Below are 21,881 nucleotides of genomic sequence, written 5' to 3' on the forward strand. Positions count from 1 at the left end.
TCGAGCTTCTGTAAAATAGGGTAATACATAATATTATAGGAAAAGGAAAATGAAAAGGTAAATTGTATGTATTATCCAAAACTTATCAGGTTTAATCCTAAAAGTGTTATGATAACTAATGAATATAATATTAACATAAAAATATTTTCCCATCTAATTGAACTTAGTCATTCTCAGCTAAGGATATGACAGATTAGAATGTCTATTACTTAAATTTTACAAATTTAGTTATTAAGCCTTAGATCATATCATAGATGGTATAAGGATAGTGGAAAGTGAAAGTTCTTACCCAATAATGTAGTCAGTGAACAAACCTATCTCTCATACCACATGCTATAGAAATAATAAAATATATTCTATGCTAGCATTGCTACTTTAGGAAAGCATGTAAGATAAGCTAAAGTTAAACCTAGGTTTATTAATATTCTGGCATACTGTGCTGCAAGGGGAATGCATGTATAGACTCAAGGCTGATTAGTGGGACAGCTGGGATCTGAATAGAAGTGGTGTCAACACCTATTACTACATCTTAACTGAAAAGTAAGGGAAACCTGTATTACTAGTAGGAAACTAGAATTTAGGATGCTATCAGTGAAAACATACCAACAGAAGAATACGGTACCAGCCAAACTTCTGATACCTCGGGGGTATCGAGCATGGATAGTAGCACGGGTTCTGGTACGGTCCGGAGTGGCTGGTATGATCCTGTGTATTTAGGTGTCAGGCTAGCCGAGAAGACATTATTGAAACCATATTAGCCATTCTCAGCATTCTTTCAGTTTACCATATAAGAATGACATAAATATTTTTGAGTTTTGCAGCCATGTTAGTCTAAATACTATCCGAATAAACTATTCACTACTATTTTAAAATATGAATTATTTTATTATACTAGAATAATATTGTTAGCTTCGGTCAGCATAAAGTTGGTTTGAGCAGTAGTTATGTTTAAATACCCATAAGTCCAACTATCACCAGCAATCGGGTATTTAGTAAACTTACTGCTATTTCTGCAATAACAGGAGTATTATATAATATATGAATTTTTCACTTTTAGTTTTTGCAGTATTATATTAGTATGCACAACTATTATAAACTCAATTTAAAGATTTACGTGTTTTAAAGATTATAAGTTACTACGCACTTTGCATAAACTATTATAACACCACTCATGCCTATAATAAAGGCATCACCATTTCTTTTGTTAAATCTACTGCGATTTCTCTACAACTACTTTAAGTAAAATTTACTAAATTATACTTATTTGCACAATATCAATTCCTCATTTAATAGCAAACGCTATCCATAAAATATTTCACTTCCACTTCAATAGTGAAAAACACGAAACTGCAATCCTCGGTATTATTCACAGTTACACTGTAGTCATGTTTCCACTTCTATCAAAATGTCAAACTAGTGTTCTTCTAGCGATAAAAATTCCTGCAGTTAAGGGACTTTCTGCCCATCAAACGCAGGAACTACTTCTGTAGAATGCCTTACATGCAAAAAAGAGTGCGCCACCTGTTCAGGAGACACAACAGAAACTGTAACATGTTTAACCTGCGCCGATGGAAAGTATCTTAGCGGGGCAGCCTGCACAGACTGCGATTCGAAATGTGCAACCTGCTCAGGAAGTGGAGCCAGCGCCTGCCAAACCTGCAAAAATGGGAACGCTCTAAGCGGAACAACTTGCTCTACCTGCGTTTCCGGAGACACCAAAAAGTGCACCTGCGGTTCGGCTGAGAACTGCTCTACTTGTTCGACTGATATGACAAAATGCGCTACCTGCATTGGTGAATATGACATGGCTGCGAATCCTCCTTGCTCAAAATGCAAGGAAGGCTACTTTGAGAATACTGATACCCCAAAAACCTGCACAAAATGCGATGAGAAATGTGCAACCTGCGCAGGGAGTGGAGCCAGTGCATGTATAACCTGCGCAAATGGGAACACTCTAAGCGAAAGTTCGTGCTCCACCTGCACGACAAGCTAAACTACTGCCTGCACGTGCAAAATGGCGAAAAACTGTTAAACATGTGATACTACCGATACGGGCAAATGCTCAACGTGCATCAACGACTACGATCCAACCGCAACTACCCCATGCTAAGCATGCAAGGACAAATTCTTCGAGGATACTTCTGCAACTCCTAGTAAATGTACATCCTGCTCTAATAACTGCACGGCATGTACGTCCAGTTCCGCTTGCACGGTTTGCGAAGATGGATTTTCTCTCATAAACAACAAATGTGTAGCCTGCACTGAAAGCTAAACAACTGCCTGCACGTGCAAAATCGCGAAAAACTGTTAAACATGTGATACTTCCGATTAGACAAAATGCAAAACATGCATTAATAACTACGATCCTGCCGGAACCACTGCTTGCGCGAATTGTTTGACAGGATTTTTCAAGGAGACCAAAAATGGGAATGATACTTGCACGGCCTGCTCTGAAAATTGTACAACCTGCTCTTCTAGTTCAGCTTGTACCGTATGCAAGGATGGATTTTCGATCGACTCCAGCAAGTGCGTAGCCTGCACAGATGAAAACTGCACGACCTGCACAGCTAGCAAAGACACCTGTACGGTTTGCAAAGCTGACTTTTCGCTGTAAAGCGGTAAATGCGAGAAAAACTGCAAAACAGGTGACGGCAGCTGCGCCCCGAACCAAATCTGCTCAACGATCTGCAAAGACTGCACCGGTAACTGTGCCACGTGCAAGGATGCAGTAAGCACGTGCGTGACCTGCGAGGCCGGCTTTATGTTGAACAGTGAAAAATGCACAGCATGTCCCGACAACTGCGCGAACTGCGACGACAATAAAGACACCTGCAAGCTTTGCAAGGACGACTTTTTCGCCACGGATAAAACCTGTACGGCTTGTACGTCAAACACCACAGAGCAGTGCACGTGCGGTGCAGCAACTAACTGCGCTACCTGCGATTCTTCTAATAAAGGAAAGTGCGGCACCTGCATTACCGGCTACAAAAAGGCGTCAGACAGCACCTGCTCCATCTGTGACGACGGCTACCTGATGGTAGATATGGCCTGCTAGAAATGCGAGGCCAAGTGCGCCATGTGCTCCGAAAGCCTCGAAACGTGCGATACCTGCGCCATTTAGCACACCATGAGCATCAATTAAACATGCGAGAAGGATTGCACGGGTACACTGGCAGAGGGCAAGGCGTGCACTGCCGAAGCGATTGTGGACTGCGGGAGCAGCAGCCAGGTAACTGCGTGCAAATGCGATACTGCTGCAAACTGCCTCTAATGCAATAGTTCGGATAGTAAAAAGTGCGCATCCTGCATGCCAGGCTACAAATTAGAAAATGAAAAGTGCACCACCTGCGCAGACGGGGCCACCGCCGTGGGCTCATTCTGCTTCCTACAAGGCGAGACGCCCAGCACCAACCTCTCCAGCGGCGCCGTTGCAGGCATCGTCATAGCTGTCCTGGTCGTTGCGGGGGGAGTCGCCGGTGCCGCTTTCTGGTACATGAAGAAGTCCAAGGCCAACTAGGAGGTGGAGAAGCAGAACTTCAACATGCAGTGAGAATTTACGTGGAATTAAGTTTGGAACTATGCATATGGCGCCCCGTTGAATGGTGATACTTTAGGAGAGCAAACTTGAGAATCTGTGATTAATAAATCTGGAAAGTTGATTTCTTATTCATTATCAATCCTTGCTTGCTATTATTCGGATATTTTCAGCATTATTGGGCTAGCAAGTAACGGCGTATTTAAATTCTGCAAATTTATCAAGTCCTGGTGCTCTGCTAAACTGTTATTCCGCAGCATTTTGCTAGCTTAAATATTATGCTGCGCGTCGAATTGCTAAAACATGCAATGACCCTTGGAACGGGATGCAACGGATCGTAGACGTTAAATAGAAGTTCCAAGATGAAATTAGCAGGTAATTGGGTACGCGAATGGTAAGGAGAGAATTTGCAGTTCTAAGCTAATTTTGAATGTTAATGGAAATTTGCAGCTAGAGTAAATTTTATGGTAGTTATTCTAGTTTATAGTGTTATGCTACCATTCTGTGAGCTACTGTAGACTGACTAAATACAACTATGAGGAGCCATCTGGAAAAGCGAAGATAGAGTATAACATGGATAAGAAGTTAAGAATTCGAATCGAAATAGTTTATAGAATTGTATAATAGAACCGTTGGTTATTTGAAAACGATTATTCGAAGAGGGGAGAATTCAAAAATAATTTTTTATGTATAATTATTTAACCAGACCCAAGGATATTCATAAATTTTGATAAATAGGTTAAGTGAGTATCATATCAAATTATAATTTTTGATAATTTTAAATTATATGGGTCAGTTTTTAAGTATAATAGATGGAGAACTTCACAAATGCAAAAGTCTTAATTAAAGATAATAATTGTAAAGAATCGGTGTACATCGAAGTAGTCGTAAATAAAATGATACTAGAGGTATAAATAAATTAAGTAAAGGTGAACGAATAAGATTACTGAATAACTTAAAAAAAGAAGATAAAAGTATTCCCTTAGGGTAATGAAAACAAATACTTCTAACTCAAACCGGATGCACTTAAAAGCAATCAAGAATATTACAAGTATCTAATAACTAACAAGGAACTAACGTATAAAAATAAAACATAGTATTAAGAAACATAATATCTATTAAAGGATTATGAAGTAGAATCTGCTAAAAAGATTTAACCAATTGCTAGAGATTTGTATTTCTGGTTAATTGCAAAATAACTATTTTTTAAAATAAATAAAACAGATCGATAAGCAGTAGTTAAGGATCAAGAATCAAAACCAACTTACAAAGAAGCGATCTAGGTTCTGTAGAAGTAAGATACCTTAGAGGACTACTCAAGGAGGTTATCAAAAATATTGATTAAACTAAAGTAAACTTCAGCCAAGCTAATTATAATAATATGCAATCGTCTTTATTAAAGTTTGAAGAGGATAGTAAATGTTAAATTTAGATATTATAGTAAAATATTAATGACGAGATATATTTCGTTAAAATTAACAGACAGGCTATTGTATGACATGGTCGAATAAGTTGCAGCGTTATCAGAGTACTGTTTTAAGGGTAAGAAATAAGGTGACGTTAGACTGTACAACACGATAGCTATTTTAGACACGATTCTGTAAGAAAACTAATCAACTTTATCTAAGGTATGTAAGATTTACTTATAAGAATTACTTAATAGAATTTTGAAAAACAATAAACAAAAAGATCTCATTAAGTTAGTTGAGAATCTATTTTAAATAGTAACAAAACGTTAACATGGTGTATGATGTGAATCTATTTTAAAATTAGTAATAAATTTTATTTTTTACTTCTATAATATTTTTTTTATTTTTTAAACTCAATAATAAATGAGAGATACTATTTTTTCTGTTAATGGAAGAATGATTTTATATGCTCTTCGCTGCTGTGGCTTACCCCATTGATCTATTCCTATCAGAAATCATGGTCTTTGACTTCGAGTAAGTTAAATTGTTGGCTGAAATGGTTTTCTAAAAAGTTAGATATTTTGTGTTCATAAAATTATGATCCCCTTTCTGGATAGCCGGTTTTCATTTTTAATATACTGGAATAACCAATTGTTTACCTTGTTAGGGGTTCATTCTACTAGTAGATAGGCACCATTAAGTTCCAAATAAAATTATGTTTAGTGGGTTTAGAAAAACTTCAGTATTTTATAGTCGTGATACGAATTTAAAATATTTGATATTTTAAAAAATCTTTAAATAACCTTCATGTGGTACTTAATGATGGATACTACTGAACTATTATATCATTGCTAGCTGAAATTAAAATTATTTTACCTTTGATCTATAAAAGTTCACACTATAAGTTTGTCTTAATACAGTTAATATTTATAATTTTACCTTTTTAATAATACTAAAAATATACCGTATTTGATATATTTTTATTTAAAACTTATTTACTGAAATTTATCAATCAACTTAAGTGCTAAAAGTCATATTTGAAGGAAACTGAGCATTTAATAATGTAAATTTACTCGAGAGGATATTTTATAAAATTAGGTTATTTTTACTATTATAGTTAAAAACTTCAAAACAATAAATTTATGGAATGGTAAAAATGCATAAGATGCTTTAAAATTAATTCTAATTAACTACTTCTTTCATTGTGCTTTGTTTTTAGTCATATTTATTAATCTTCAAAATAATTTTTAATCATATCCCACGAAATGTGCTAATATTTTGTAATTCTTTATCAACCTCAGATTTAACGAAATAACTTAATACACTATTAAAGATAAATAGCTTGGAAATGAAGTAAATTGAACAAAAAGGATATGATTAAATTTTAAAATATTCCTACTATTATATTTCTAACTGGAAAATGGCTATCACTTCTTGGCCTTCTTGACAAAATAATAAGCTAAACCGCCACCAACTGCTCCCACCACAATCAATACTGTTACTACAATTCCAGCTACAGCCCCTCCTGAAAAATTAGAACCTTCGCCAGAGGATGATAATGGTAAACAGATTGCTGCAACTGGTTCATAGCCATATGCACAGTCAGTACAATTACCCTCAGTATTAATAGCATATCCTGCTAAACATGTTGCACATTAGGTTTTATTATCATTACATGTAGCGCATCTAAACATATTTGCACATTTGCACTAAGAACTAGATGAAGCACTGCAAGAAGTTGAAGTGCCATCCTAGCAGAATTGCCCATCAGCAATACCAGCACACTCTGCAATACATTTTCCATCGATAGTGGTCACAGGTTTTGCTTTGTGTCCTTCGCATTCTAAGCAAAAGGTAGCAGATGTGCAGAAAGCACAGTCTTCTTAGCAAGGCTTGCAATGTTTAACAGAGAAATCACAATATCCAAGATGCTTACTATTGCAGTCTTTATGATTAGAACATGATTTTACACAGGTTTTAGATGTTGGTTCTACAATAAATCCAGCTTTGCACGTAGTACATTTGTTTTCCTATCCTTCACAAGATTCACAGTTACTGTTGCATATGGTGCATTTTTCTGTAGTATCTAAGAAATAATTAGCTATACAAACGGAGCATGTTCCATCTTTACACTATTAACAATTTTTAGTCGATACATTTTCTTTACAATTACAACCGTATCCAGTAATAATTGCATTATCAGCACAAGGCTTACAAGCAACGAGATCGTTATCGTTCGTAGGACAATACGTATCTATTTTGCACTTATTATCACCGTCTTTACACTGACCACTCACTGCCATTTTATGTTTGAGATATTTTTAAAGATGTATAATATTGTATATATTGAGTTTAATACTATTGATTTACAAATATTGATTTAATTATAAACAAATGTATATTACTGTATTAAAAAAAGTGCGATCATTTATTATTTTATCAATTTATATGTATATCTAACATATATTTCAAAAAATTATTGAATGCATTTAAATATTAATTAAATTGTAAACTCGGAATATTATACAGTATCATAGGTAGTATGCTAAAATTATAAAAGCTTAATACATTACTTGAGTTTCTATTCATATTCAATATGCTTTGTTCACATATTTCCAAATAGTGAAATAAATAAGTAATTGATATTATTTTCATTACTACATGTTAATTTCTCAGGAAAATCAGTATTTATAATAAACTCTAGTAGTAAGTAACCAAGACTAAAAGCAACTTTCTGTTGGCTCTAGTTTAAAAATCAATGAGACAAGTTATGATTGCATCGCTATCGTAAAAATGGATTGGCGGTACTGAAACTAAAGCCAACGGAAATTTGTTTTTAGTACGTATTACTTACTACTCTTGCAATAATGAACATTTCTTAAATGATGGCTAGAAAACGTGCTAGAAGGAAGAAGCTCAAAATAGTTACTTAAAAAAATATGTGCGTGAACTATGGAGATGCTATTTAAGTACTGTTTTACATTTTATACTATGACCTTTTTACACCGTCACACATTCGGCGTTTCTTATATCTATCTCTAAATATTTTTAAGATGGTTATCTATCGGAAAATATGACACCTAAAAGCAAATATAACGACTTAAGACCGAATTTGAGTGATTTTGAAATAATTGTTTTCTGCATCTCTAAGAGATGTCTGATTTGCCTAGATCACCCAATTAAAATACAATCTCTAAAGAAATCATGTTCGAATCGGAATGCTGCCGCAACACGCCTTGACAATGTATTTTTTTTAAACTGTAACAAATACAGAATGAAAGGTAAATTAAATATATTTTTTTTGTTAATGAGAAAAATCGTTTTCACAAAATTTTAAATTGGTAATGTTTTATCCTAGCAAACACTATTCAGACCTGTGTATAAATCGGTTTAGTGGTTTTCAAAATATTAGTTATTTTATGCTCTGCAACGCCAATAATAATGGTTGGTCTTTTTAAAATAATTACGCAAATTTGGCTGGGCTGAATGGTGATTTGTTGCTGGCCGACTTCTGCTAATAATATATCTAGAGATCTATTCCAGTGTAGGAACTATCGAAACTGCTTCCAAACATATCAAAACCAGGCCTAGCATTACTAATTAAGCCAAAAATAGAATTTGCTATCTATTTATGTGCTGCTAAATATTAGTGCAAAATATACATCTTATTGAAATTTACAGAATTAGTTATATTGGCTACTCCTAAAGTCTCTTACTTAAAAATATCAGCTTGGTGCAGATAGTGTTCATCAGCCATAGAAATAAATTTTATGCCGTTTTTTAAAAAATCTAACTGGGTTAAGAAAGATAGTACTAATTTGTAATTTGTCCATATGAAATAGTTTCCACTCGCAGTCCACCTTACCATCCATATACTCCAATTCAATGTAAATTCTCACTGCATGTTGAAGTTCTGCTTCTCCACCTCCTAGTTGGCCTTGGACTTCTTCATGTACCAGAAAGCGGCACCGGCGACTCCCCCCGCAACGACCAGGACAGCTATGACGATGCCTGCAACGGCGCCGCTGGAGAGGTTGGTGCTGGGCGTCTCGCCTTGTAGGAAGCAGAATGAGCCCACGGCGGTGGCCCCGTCTGCGCAGGTGGTGCACTTTTCATTTTCTAATTTGTAGCCTGGCATGCAGGACGCGCACTTTTTACTATCCGAACTATTGCATTAGAGGCAGTTTGCAGCAGTATCGCATTTGCACGCAGTTACCTGGCTGCTGCTCCCGCAGTCCACAATCGCTTCGGCAGTGCACGCCTTGCCCTCTGCCAGTGTACCCGTGCAATCCTTCTCGCATGTTTAATTGATGCTCATGGTGTGCTAAATGGCGCAGGTATCGCACGTTTCGAGGCTTTCGGAGCACATGGCGCACTTGGCCTCGCATTTCTAGCAGGCCATATCTACCATCAGGTAGCCGTCGTCACAGATGGAGCAGGTGCTGTCTGACGCCTTTTTGTAGCCGGTAATGCAGGTGCCGCACTTTCCTTTATTAGAAGAATCGCAGGTAGCGCAGTTAGTTGCTGCACCGCACGTGCACTGCTCTGTGGTGTTTGACGTACAAGCCGTACAGGTTTTATCCGTGGCGAAAAAGTCGTCCTTGCAAAGCTTGCAGGTGTCTTTATTGTCGTCGCAGTTCGCGCAGTTGTCGGGACATGCTGTGCATTTTTCACTGTTCAACATAAAGCCGGCCTCGCAGGTCACGCACGTGCTTACTGCATCCTTGCACGTGGCGCAGTTATCTGTGCAGTCTTTGCAGATCGTTGAGCAGATTTGGTTCGGGGCGCAGCTGCCGTCACCTGTTTTGCAGTTTTTCTCGCATTTACCGCTTTACAGCGAAAAGTCAGCTTTGCAAGCCGTACAGGTGTCTTTGCTAGCTGTGCAGGTCGTGCAGTTTGGGTCTGTGCAGGCTACGCACTAGTTATTTTAGATCGAAAACCCATCCTTGCAAGCTGTGCAAGCTGAACTAGAAGAGCAGGCTGTGCAGTTCTCAGAGCAGGCTGTGCAAGTATCATTCCCATCTTTGGCCTCCTTGAAAAATCCTGACAAGCATTTCTCGCAAGGGGTGGTTCCAGAGGGGTCAAAATTGTTGATGCACGTTTCGCATTTGCCCATTTCACCAGGTTTACATGTTGAGCAGTTTTTGGCAGACGTACACGTGCAGGCAGTCATTTAGGTTGTGCTGCAGGCTATGCAATTGTCGTCTTGGATAGAAAATCCATTTTCACATGCGGTGCAAACGGAGCTAGAAGAGCAGACCGTACAATTCTCATGGCAAGCTGTACATTTACTAGGACTAGCAGAACTATCCTAGAAGAATTTGTCCTTGCATGTTTAGCATGGGGTAGTTCCGGTTGGATCGTAGTCATTGATGCAGGTGGTGCATTTACTCATATCAGAACTACAGGTCGCGCAATTTTTGAGAGACATACACGTGCAGGCAGTCGCTTAAGTACTTGCACAGGCAGTGCACGAATTTCCGCTTAGAACGTTTCCATCTTTACAGGTTTGGCAGGTGTTTTCTGCTGTGCACGTTGCACATGTTTCTGGGCATTTTGTGCAAGTTTTTGTGGTATCAGTATTCTCAAAGTACCCTGCCTTGCATTTTGAGCAAGGAGGAGTCGCAGAAAAATCATATTCGCCGTTGCAGGTTGCGCATGTTGCCATATCAGTAGCGCAAGTTTCGCAGTTAACTGCGGATCCGCAAGTGCAGTTCATGGTTTACCCTGAAACACAGGCTGCGCAGGTGGTTCCGCTTAAAGCATTCCCGTTTGCGCAGGTTAGGCAGGCACTGGCTCCACTTCCTGAGCAGGTTGCACATTTCGAATCGCAGTCTGCGCAGGCTTCCCCACTAAGATACTTTCCATCGGCGCAGGTTAAACACATTACAGCTTCTGCGGATGTTCCTGTGCAGGTGGCGCACTCTACTTTGCATTTGATGCATGTTGTCGCAGTAGAGTCTACATTTGATGGACAGAAGTAACCTGCCTCGCAGGTAGTTTTATCGGTAGAAGAACACTCATTAGTCATTTAGATAGAAGTGAAAAGATGACTACAGTGTAACTGTGAATAATACCGAGGATTGCAGTTTCGTGTTTTTACTTATTGAAATGGAAGTGAAATATTTTATGGATAGCGTTTGCTATTAAATGAGGAATTGATATTGTGCAAATAAGTATAATTTAGTAAATTTTACTTAAAGTAGTTGTAGAGAAATCGCAGTAGATTTAACAAAAGAAATGGTGATGCCTTTATTATAGGCATGAGTGGTGTTATAATAGTTTATGCAAAGTGCGTAGTAACTTATAATCTTTAAAACACGTAAATCTTTAAATTGAGTTTATAATAGTTGTGCATACTAATATAATACTGCAAAAACTAAAAGTGAAAAAATCCATATATTATATAATACATCTATTATTTCAGAAACAGTGTGAAGTTTACTAAATACCCGATTGCTGGTGATAGTTGGACTTATGGGTATTTAAACATAACTACTGCTCAAACCAACTTTATGCTAACCGAAGCTAGTAATATTATTATAATATAATAAAATAATTCATATTTTAAAATAGTAGTGAATAGTTTATTCGGATAGTATTTAGACTAACATGGCTGCAAAACTCAAAAATATTTATGTCATTCTAATATGGTAAACTGAAAGAATGCTGAGAATGGCTAATATGGTTTCAATAATGTCTTCTCGGCTAGCCTGACACCTAAATACACAGGATCATACCAGCCACTCCGGACCGTACCAGAGCCCGTGCTACTATCCCTGCTCGATACTCCCGAGGTATCAGAAGTTTGGCTGGTATCGTATTCTTCTGTTGGTATGTTTTCACTGATAGCATCCTAAATTCTACTTTCCTACTACTAATATGTAAGTTTCTACTTACGGTTCAGGTAACATACCGTAATAGGTGTTGACACCACTTCTATTCAGATCCCAGCTGTCCCACTAATCAGCCTTGAGTCTATAAATGCATTCACCTTGCAGCACAGTATGCCAGAATATTAATAGACCTTACTTTATCATTACCTGATCCTTCACATGCTTTCCTAAAGTAGCAGTGCTAGCATAGAATATATTTTAGTATTTCTATGACCTGTAGTGAGAGAGATAGGTTTTGTTCATTGACTACATTATTGGGTAAGAACTTTACTTTCCACTATCCTTATACCATCTATGATATGATCTAAGGCTTAATAACTAAATTAGTAAAATTTAAGTAATAGACATTTTAATCTGTCATAGCCTTAGCTGATAATGGATAAACTTCAATTAAATGGAAAAATATTTACGTCATTCTAATATGGTAAACTGAAAGATTGGTGAAAATGGCTAATATGGTTTCAATAATGTCTTCTCGGCTAGCCTGATACCTAAATAGGCTGACCATACCAGCCACTCCGGACCGTACCAGAGCCCGTGCTACTATCCATGCTCGATACCCCCGAGGTATCAGAAGTTTGGCTGGTACCGTATTCTTCTGTTGGTATGTTTTCACTGATAGCATCCTAAATTCTAGTTTCCTACTAGTAATACAGGTTTCCCTTACTTTTCAGTTAAGATGTAGTAATAGGTGTTGACACCACTTCTATTCAGATCCCAGCTGTCCCATTAGTCAGCCTTGAGTCTATACATGCATTCCCCTTGCAGCACAGTATGCCAGAATATTAATAAACCTAGGTTTAACTTTAGCTTATCTTACATGCTTTCCTAAAGTAGCAATGCTAGCATAGAATATATTTTATTATTTCTATAGCATGTGGTATGAGAGATAGGTTTGTTCACTGACTACATTATTGGGTAAGAACTTTCACTTTCCACTATCCTTATACCATCTATGCTCTGATCTAAGGCTTAATACCTAAATTTGTAAAATTTAAGTAATAGACATTCTAATCTGTCATATCCTTAGCTGATAATGGATAAACTTCAATTAAATGGAAAAATATTTACGTCATTCTAATATGGTAAACTGAAAGATTGGTGAAAATGGCTAATATGGTTTCAATAATGTCTTCTCGGCTAGCCTGACACCTAAATACACAGGATCATACCAGCCACTCCGGACCGTACCAGAACCCGTGCTACTATCCATGCTCGATACCCCCGAGGTATCAGAAGTTTGGCTGGTACCGTATTCTTCTGTTGGTATGTTTTCACTGATAGCATCCTAAATTCTAGTTTCCTACTACTAATATGTAAGTTTCTACTTACGGTTCAGGTAACATACCGTAATAGGTGTTGACACCACTTCTATTCAGATCCCAGCTGTCCCATTAGTCAGCCTTGAGTCTATACATGCATTCCCCTTGCAGCACAGTATGCCAGAATATTAATAAACCTAGGTTTAACTTTAGCTTATCTTACATGCTTTCCTAAAGTAGCAATGCTAGCATAGAATATATTTTATTATTTCTATAGCATGTGGTATGAGAGATAGGTTTGTTCACTGACTACATTATTGGGTAAGAACTTTCACTTTCCACTATCCTTATACCATCTATGATATGATCTAAGGCTTAATAACTAAATTTGTAAAATTTAAGTAATAGACATTCTAATCTGTCATATCCTTAGCTGAGAATGACTAAGTTCAATTAGATGGGAAAATATTTTTATGTTAATATTATATTCATTAGTTATCATAACACTTTTAGGATTAAACCTGATAAGTTTTGGATAATACATACAATTTACCTTTTCATTTTCCTTTTCCTATAATATTATGTATTACCCTATTTTACAGAAGCTCGATAAATTAATCAATTTATAAGTAATATAGTTTCAGTTTAACATAAGTCAAGCTTCAGTTATTGATTTTTATTTTTGTACATGTAACATATATTATATTAAGCATTATTTACTTGGGAATGAGTAGTAAATATTTTACTACTTATAATTGTATTAGGAACTATTTTCTAAATACCAAATAGCTAGCTAAATACAAATATTAAAACCTAAAACTATTCAAACCACATTCTAATGCAATAAACTAAACGACTGCATTCAATATAGCACATACGCTAATCCTGGTAGCATTTCCTGCACAGAGGTAGTAATGACGCATGCAGTAGCAAAATCAAATTATTGCCTAGTTCGTGCATCAGCCAGTTGTTAGCATGTTGTGCTAACTCTATAGCCTGAAGCAGTTCCGCAAAATGCACAGCTTTCGCGAACCGATTTAAAGCTGTATACGGTATATGAATAAATTCTGCAGCTATTGCGCGCACTTGTGGTCCCAGACATTTTATCAATACTCCTAACTTTGCGAATTAAAGCCCACTGGTAATACCTAGAGTGCCTTCCAGCATCTACGCGGCATGCCGCAGCTGGATGAATCCTCAAATGCAAAATTCCAAATAGATGGCACAGTATAAATAAGTAAGCTATTAGGTAGCCGCATCATTGTCCGCTATGCCTATGCTAATAATCCTATTATTGACTACTGCTCCGCTGGCCAGACACCACGACGCAGGTGTGGTCCAGGAGCACCTAATTGCCTTATTTGTCAAACAATTTAAGAAATAAGAGAGAGTCCCTGTACTGATCCATTATGCATATATTCTGATGAAGATAATGGGAATGCACGGGCTGCATAGACTCTAGGAACTATCTGCTCTCTAGACATTCATGAGCCCTAAATCGTTAATCTAGACAAATCTATAGTCTTCCTGGGGTATTTACCCAAATGCTAATAATTCTGAGCATACGTCAAAGGTCCTGAGAAAGGTGAAAATTTCTGCTTTTTGATGAAATGCATAACAGTAGGTTATCCAGAGTTGGTGTGACATGGATATTAACACTATGTGCCGTCGGGGTGGACTTGCATTTACTTCCTCAAGAAAAGGAAGAAGTGATGGTACCAGTTGTGAAAGAATACATGGACAAAAGTTCTAAGTGGACTTAAATGTTATTTTAGCGATGTATTACTCGTCACGATATTTCACTGGTAGCAGCTATTTACGGAATACTTGAACCCACCTTAATACGTTTTAATTTGCTAGAACTAATACGATAATACTCGATAATCTGAGATAAAATCAGCATGATGTCAAAGCAAGGCATCGATAGATCGATTTACCACATGTAATAAAAATAGAACCATATGAGCAATTAGTAATATATTTTAGTTAAAAAGCCTTAGCAATTCTGCAAAACTTAACTAAACGCATGCTTTCCACGAGGTTATGTAACAGCAATGATCGTCATGCTTTAAGCTATAAATTTAGAATCTGGCATATTTTATGAAATTTAATTCACTATCTTTAGAGTGATTCTATGTCATATAGTATTATTAAATATTTCAGCTTCAGTTTTGCATACATTAGTTATTTTGAGAATCGGACTGCATAATATGCAGATGTAACAGTATAACATGTTATTGTACCATAACTTTAAAATCACATTAAAAGTTTAATTTCGTATTCCTGCGCATGGTAAGATACTAATAGTTCAAATTCATCCAAACTATAGCTTCTACAACTACTATACAATAAAATTATCTCTAAATAACCAAATTCAATCCACAACCACACCATTCCAAACGTTCTAATCTGATAAATAGCAGTTTATTGCATCTACACCAATATGCTCAACTCCCATTCTCGCGCAACATCTCCCATTCCCTAACGATTAAAACTGCACAAACCAAACACCCCTAATCACCATGACCCCAATGCCCTCACTACCGCATCCAACCCATTCCTTAAATTATCACCTTAACATCTCTTATACGACGCTAACTGCCATCTCAGAATTATCACTAAAATGCTCATTTCAACCTCAAATTGCACAAAACGAGATTTGGTGAAAATGGTTATTTTCTGCCCCACGAGCGCGGAAATGCTTTTCCACAGTCAAATTTGCAACTTCCCGTGCGAAGCATCTGCGTGCAAGGTATGAACAGGGAATAGATCAAATGGTAAGAAATGTTTTTGCGCCCTCAGAAAGCACACAGCGATGTGTAGCGCCTATTCCGAGCGTGCACGCCCCGTTGAATAGTTGAGCAGTAGCTAGTCGCAAAGAGGCAGAATTGCTGGTGTAGAAAGTACGCTTGCAACGTTCCACTGGTGTTGTATTGCAAAATTGGGCATGCGGCAGGGCGGAAACTACGGCTAATTCGTAATAATTTGACTGTAGCTATCTTGCTTAACGTATCGTCTAGAGGGTGAAAATGGTATTTTTTGCTGTTTTTAAACGCTACTGTGCAAAGCTTAAGTTTGAAAAGCCGTTGGCAAAGTCCCTAACTGGCCCTTATCAGTAGAAGGCGAGGAATGTTAGTACTCAGAATATGAGTTTAATTTGATGCTAAAATTCAAAATTTCATAGTTTGTAGTCAGAATAATACAGAGAGTAGTAAATCCGTATTGTATGAACCACATAATTAGAATTAGTATCTTTAAAAAATTTTAAAGATAAATATTTTGATCCAATTTATTGGCCGCGTTGTCTACCAATTTAGTGGTCGCCCTTGGTGAGTAACCGTTTTGAATTTTTAAATAGGAAAAATATTTTTTCTTGACCTCTCTCTGGGTTACTATCTACTATATCAGATTTGATAATTCACATTGCGAGTAATAAAACAATAGTCCATTTTCAAAATTCAAATATTCTGTGTGCATCTTCTTGATGATGTCTTACTACTTGCTTACTATTTGTTTTCTTCAAACATATTTTAATGCTAGTCTATGTTTAACCTAATACTAACATTAATTCTTTTACTTTTGGTAAGTGCATGTATTGAATCTAATATTTTATAGTAAATCGCTTGATAGATTATTGAAGACTCTGGTATGAGATTTATCCTTGAACTCATTTAAGTGTGAATTTTACTATTTAATTGTATTGTATCTTAGTTAAAACTTTTATAATTGGTTTAATCTAATTAATTTATTAGAATAAATTATTTAGTATTTGTTTTATTAGAGTTATTTATATATAAGGGATATCTAACTATATTCGTTTTTGTATTACTTAATATTCATATTCAGATCATTGCATTATTGTTTAGATTTCGTATTTTAAAAGCTTTGTTTTTATAGCATCAAGACTATCTTCTAGTATTGGTAATAGATCTTATTTGAACTATTATATTTTTTGAATTTATAATTTTATCTTGTTTGAATATTACTTCTCTGTCATGGCTGATAAAGGTTTGTTAATAACATCTAAATATAAAAACACCAGTTATGTATTTTAAAAAATACGATATTGAAAATTAAAATATAATTATGAATTTGATATATTCGATTTGGGCGACCCAATGGAAATACAATCTCTAAAGAGATCATATTTCCCTTGACCTGCTCACGCTGAGGGTGGTTAGCAAGATTATTTAATATGGAAGACACAAACTATTTTAAAAAATGACTTGTTTTAAGTATCGAAGCTTTCTTTTTTGAAAATTATATAAACACTGATATGCTTGTAGAGTAGTAGGTATACTAGCAAATGTATGAAATATGATTATGAAATATGTAATTGAATGATATAAATTCTTTCTCAATTTAATAAAATGATGTTTCGTATTTCAATATGGATTTTCATATTTTTGCTTGGAATACTTATTACTGAACTCGGTTATTTCCGTATTTCGCTACCCCGAGCACCGAACCTAGCTGATAACGCGGTTAGAGCCAGCCTGAAGTCAAGGTTGGCAGTAAAAGTACTGCAGCGCGGCCCAGACCAACTTCTTGGTGGTTGCCTGGCCCGATGACGCCATTAACGGGGATAACTTATATGTGCTTATAAGAGTATACTAGGCTGGCTGGGAAGCGCACTTATTTCTTAACATCGTTGGGCGTGGTAAGAGCCCCCAAAGCCGGATTGCTGCCGTGCAGAGTGCGCGTTCGGGAGGTGTTATTGCGGTGTACCTGCATATTCAAGTTCCCTGCTCCAAGGCCCTCTCGGTACACCGCGCTGATACCAGTGCGCGTGGAACCCTCATGCAGTTCCGGTCCAGGGGTCCATTCGGAGACGTAGCATATCTACATAAACAAGTTAGATAAAAACTGTTCTCACAAATATATACTTTATAGATATAAATACATTATTCCATTTTTAGTTTATGCATATAATAACTTATATACTATACTAAGTAATATTCAATAAATTCGAAACTGATAATTTATTCTATACCGCGGTTATTCTGCTATAATACGTGGATCCATTCAAAATGCCCGACGCCGGAACATGTAGTAGATCGAGTACCGGCTGCAAGGCAGGATATTACTGCCCGACTGTAGAGGATAATGAAGTGAGCTGCATCGCTTGCTCCGATGATATAAAACTCGGCCAAGGCTGCTACTGTGTGAGCAATACAGTTAATACCCATTGTAGAGAGTGCACAAATAATACGTGCTCCAAATGCATCCCCGGAAGTTTTCTAGATGGGGATGGGTGCACTATATGCTCAAAAGGGTGCGGCAAGTGTAAGAGCTCTGATAAGTGCGAGGCTTGCGCTGAGGGGTACACCATGGAAAAGAATATATGCGTTAGAGTTTGCAATTCTTTATAAGACTGTGAACAAGAACGCATGACCTTCTGCAACTTGTCAGCAAATCGCTGTGAGCCATGCGAATCAAATTGTGTTTTTTGCTCCTCAAAAACAGTGTGCAACTTCTGTAATCCGAACTTACATACTACTACAATAGACGGAAAGTGTACAACCAGCTGCACTACCCTCCAAAATGGTGAGTACTGCAAGGATGGTGTTGCCACATCGTGCGCGGAAGGGCTTGATTCGGCCTGCAGATGCGGAGCGGTTAGAAGCTGTGCCTCCTGTAATGATAAAAAGACTGCCTGCGAGACATGTTTGCCCAATACAGTGAAGGCGAAAGACGGTACGTGCAGTGAATGTGCGGAAGGGTATGAAATTCTAGCTGGAATGTGCTGGGCCAAGTAGGGCGGAGTCTAGCAGAATAAAATAGGTGGTGGTGCGATTGCCGGAATTATCATAGGGGTATTGGTGGTTGCTGGTGCAGTAGGTGGCGGCTTGGCATACTACTTCATCAAGAAGGCCAGGAAGTGATAGAATTTCGGATAATATGGGTAGATGGCCGCCGGTGCTATTTAGCGATCCGGGAGCGGAGGTCTTGCGGATTTGAGTAGCAGATGCGGGGATAAGGGAAAGTGGAAATTTTAATATTGGCTAGAACTGTGCTCCGGAGAGGCGCAATAATTACTGCTGGCGGGAAGATGCCGCTAGATATCAATATTTCACTGTCTTGTCTGTGGCTTTGCATACTCTGTGCATGCTAGTATTGGGATAGCTGGCCGTGCAGGGCGAGTGCTGGCCGTCAGTGGACTCATATTGTCGTCATAGGGTTTCATAATTATTATAATACGTTAGTGTCTAATATTAATTGGAGCGGAATTTTAATTTTGGTATCTAGTTTATATAATATGCAGGATACTAATCGCATCATGAGCTTAGCTCTGGATACCCAACCTAGTCCCAACTTAGCAAAATAGAAAAACATGAAAACCAATTTGCGCTCTTTAGGAGAATCATGCTACAGTTCCTCAGTTCGAAACAGAAGACCACCCGCAAGCTGTAAGGCACTGCAAAACCATGCTAGGTCGGTCATATCTGCCAGTCACCCGCGTAGGATCCGAGAAGTGTGTCCCGTGCACCTACGGCACGAAGGTGGGCTAGGGATGGTATGCCGACGACAGGGAGACAGTAGACGGCAAGAAATACGGATTCGCTGCCTGGGCTGAGGGCCCTCCTGGGCCTTTCTAGACAGAATCCCGTACACCGCATGCGCACAACCCTGCACAAATTGCATTCGGGTGGAATGAAGGGAAGCGTGAGATAGTCTATTCGATTGTTCGACGTATCGAGAGTGCTGAGCAAATGGTGCAAAGGCATGCTATGCCGCTCCAACGAAGCGCTGCGCCTGTGCGAGTCAAAATGTTATGTTTACGCTTCTGTTGCATTTTGCAATTCCCGTGATGACAACGGCTACATTACCACCATACACGGTAACGGAACCGCGAACTGCAACTCTTTTTAGGAGGGAGGACCAACTACTTATCTGGAAGGTATTTCCCCCGCATGTGAGTGCGATGCCGCAGAAAAGGCACTTCCTGCAGCGACGGTCAGGACGGCGGCAAGGGAGGTTTGCTGAATGTCCTTATGGAGATGAGGAGAAATGTGCAGAGGACGATAAAATAATAGAGGGCCTGTGCTGGAAGATTTAGAGGGATACTTAGGTGAATCTAATAGGTCGTGGGCGATTTCTGGCCGTGTGGTTCGCGTGTTGGGAGTAATTGGATTTGTTGGGTAAGGTTAGCGTACTACTATATTAACAGCTATGCAACTAATCCCTCGGTAATTGTTAGAAATTTCACGATTTACGAACAACTTTGCTAGCAGTATGTGAGTGTATTTAGCGTCTAGGCGTAGCACGTAAAATGCAGGTACCTGGACTGTGGTATATATTGCACTAGATGAATTAAGTAGCAGTGAAATGTGCTTACTTTAATATTCTAGCAGAAAGCTCTCCTTGTCTTAGGTTAACATAGTAACCATCTCAGGGAGCTAGTTTTCTAGCTACTGTACCGAATGCATACAGGGTGAAACAAGATTCTAGACTAAGTGGATATGCGCCAGGTGGGCATTACCATACAGTAATACGATAGTAATTGTATGCCAGTAGGCTCTTCAGGTGGATAAATTTGATTCGCTCGTGATTCTACCAAGCATTATCAATAAGCTGGTGCCATCAAATAACTTTAGTAGATTCTCTCGGTAAGAGAATCGTTGTTCAAGCCCAACCAATGTCAGGCACTCGCCCAGGCAAGTAATACGCAATTTTCATTTTTCTGGTTATTATATTCATATACCTATATGGATATTTAGTTTGTTATAAAATGTTACATAAGTAACCTGCCTGCCATCATGCACTTCGTATCCTGCTTACCATTGCATGCAACGCATTACGCTTCCGTGTGCTTCAAGATTAAAATAAGGGTGGCCGATCGTCAAACAAGCGAATAGTGCCTATCCCATCATGTAATATTTGGGTTCTTTGGCTGCTAATTAGTATGCGTGATGGAGAAGAGAATACGAAATTAGACCTGTGTTCTATTGAACTTTAGAGTTTGCAAGCGCTAACCAGCAGCACATAAAATCAAAAATTCGTATGAAGGAATACGCGCTTATAGCATGGATATAGAATAATGAAGAAATGTTTTCCTATCCTTATTTGCTGTAAGTTGCGTAATAATTCTGCAGGGCTTTCTCATAGGGTCCAGACTCTGCCATACTAGCTAAATAAGTAGTTTGGAGCGAACTGTAGGTCTCTCTGGAGGCACCTAACAAGTTAAGTTTTAATGCTAGATCTGGACATTATTAAATATTAATCGTTTACATCTGCAGCTGCCTAGCGCACGATTGCTATAAACCTTGTTTAATTTAGGAAATCTAGGAATGTAATTTATATATAATAATATTTTTTTGTATTTTTACTTAAATTTTTTTTGCGACTTCAGCAAGGTGAATTTAATAGTAAAACTAACCAAGAAAAAAATAAAGCATAAACCAGTCATAACCATATAATTAACAATATCAGCTCATTGAAGTTATTGAGAATGACGTTCCACGCTGCTGGAATGTACCTACACCGCGAGATGAACCTGTAGCACCACAGTTCATGCATAAACTTAAGTCATGACGCTAGGCACACCACGAGGCGTGTGATCCCGTTTTCCATCGCCAAACCGTTCTTCGAGGCCCACTCTAGGATGAAGGTGGAGCTATACAGGCTGGGCGAGCGGTTAGAGTGGCTGGACGGCCAGCTGGCGCTAGGGTAAGATGTATGACTTCATGTGATTGGCGTTTTTGGATATTGCCCTTTTATTCTTGTATATTAATATACTAATACATTAAGGACGTAACTTTTCACGTTAGGAACATCT

The 21,881-nt window shown here is 37.9% G+C and overlaps 6 protein-coding genes across 6 annotated transcripts; 4 read left to right on the top strand and 2 right to left on the bottom strand. All coding sequences in view use genetic code 6, as the record gives it.

Annotated features, from left to right (window-relative positions):
- Positions 1–295: 295 nt before the first annotated feature.
- Positions 296–595, top strand: SS50377_28515 (uncharacterized protein; the record flags this gene model as incomplete). The annotated part of the gene is made up of 1 exon (XM_067912277.1): positions 296–595. The coding sequence occupies one exon, from the start codon at positions 296–298 to the stop codon at positions 593–595; it is 300 nt and encodes a 99-aa protein (XP_067760334.1).
- An 810-nt stretch (positions 596–1,405) lies between these two features.
- On the top strand, positions 1,406–3,550 carry SS50377_28516 (Cysteine-rich membrane protein 2; the record flags this gene model as incomplete). Its single annotated transcript, XM_067912278.1, has 1 exon — positions 1,406–3,550. One exon carries the CDS (start codon positions 1,406–1,408, stop codon positions 3,548–3,550), a length of 2,145 nt encoding a protein of 714 aa, XP_067760335.1.
- Positions 3,551–3,843: 293 nt separating this feature from the next.
- Positions 3,844–4,074, top strand: SS50377_28517 (uncharacterized protein; the record flags this gene model as incomplete). Its single annotated transcript, XM_067912279.1, has 1 exon — positions 3,844–4,074. One exon carries the CDS (start codon positions 3,844–3,846, stop codon positions 4,072–4,074), a length of 231 nt encoding a protein of 76 aa, XP_067760336.1.
- A 912-nt stretch (positions 4,075–4,986) lies between these two features.
- On the top strand, positions 4,987–5,286 carry SS50377_28518 (uncharacterized protein; the record flags this gene model as incomplete). Its single annotated transcript, XM_067912280.1, has 1 exon — positions 4,987–5,286. The coding sequence occupies one exon, from the start codon at positions 4,987–4,989 to the stop codon at positions 5,284–5,286; it is 300 nt and encodes a 99-aa protein (XP_067760337.1).
- Positions 5,287–6,371: 1,085 nt separating this feature from the next.
- SS50377_28519 (Cysteine-rich membrane protein 1) lies at positions 6,372–7,247 on the bottom strand (the record flags this gene model as incomplete). The annotated part of the gene is made up of 1 exon (XM_067912281.1): positions 6,372–7,247. One exon carries the CDS (start codon positions 7,245–7,247, stop codon positions 6,372–6,374), a length of 876 nt encoding a protein of 291 aa, XP_067760338.1.
- A 1,592-nt stretch (positions 7,248–8,839) lies between these two features.
- Positions 8,840–10,975, bottom strand: SS50377_28520 (Cysteine-rich membrane protein 2; the record flags this gene model as incomplete). Its single annotated transcript, XM_067912282.1, has 1 exon — positions 8,840–10,975. One exon carries the CDS (start codon positions 10,973–10,975, stop codon positions 8,840–8,842), a length of 2,136 nt encoding a protein of 711 aa, XP_067760339.1.
- Between the last annotated feature and the right edge of the window lie 10,906 nt (positions 10,976–21,881).

The sequence above is a fragment of the Spironucleus salmonicida genome, chromosome 9, assembly GCF_000497125.1.
Source record: "Spironucleus salmonicida strain ATCC 50377 chromosome 9, whole genome shotgun sequence".
In the NCBI taxonomy this organism is placed as follows: domain Eukaryota; phylum Fornicata; order Diplomonadida; family Hexamitidae; genus Spironucleus; species Spironucleus salmonicida.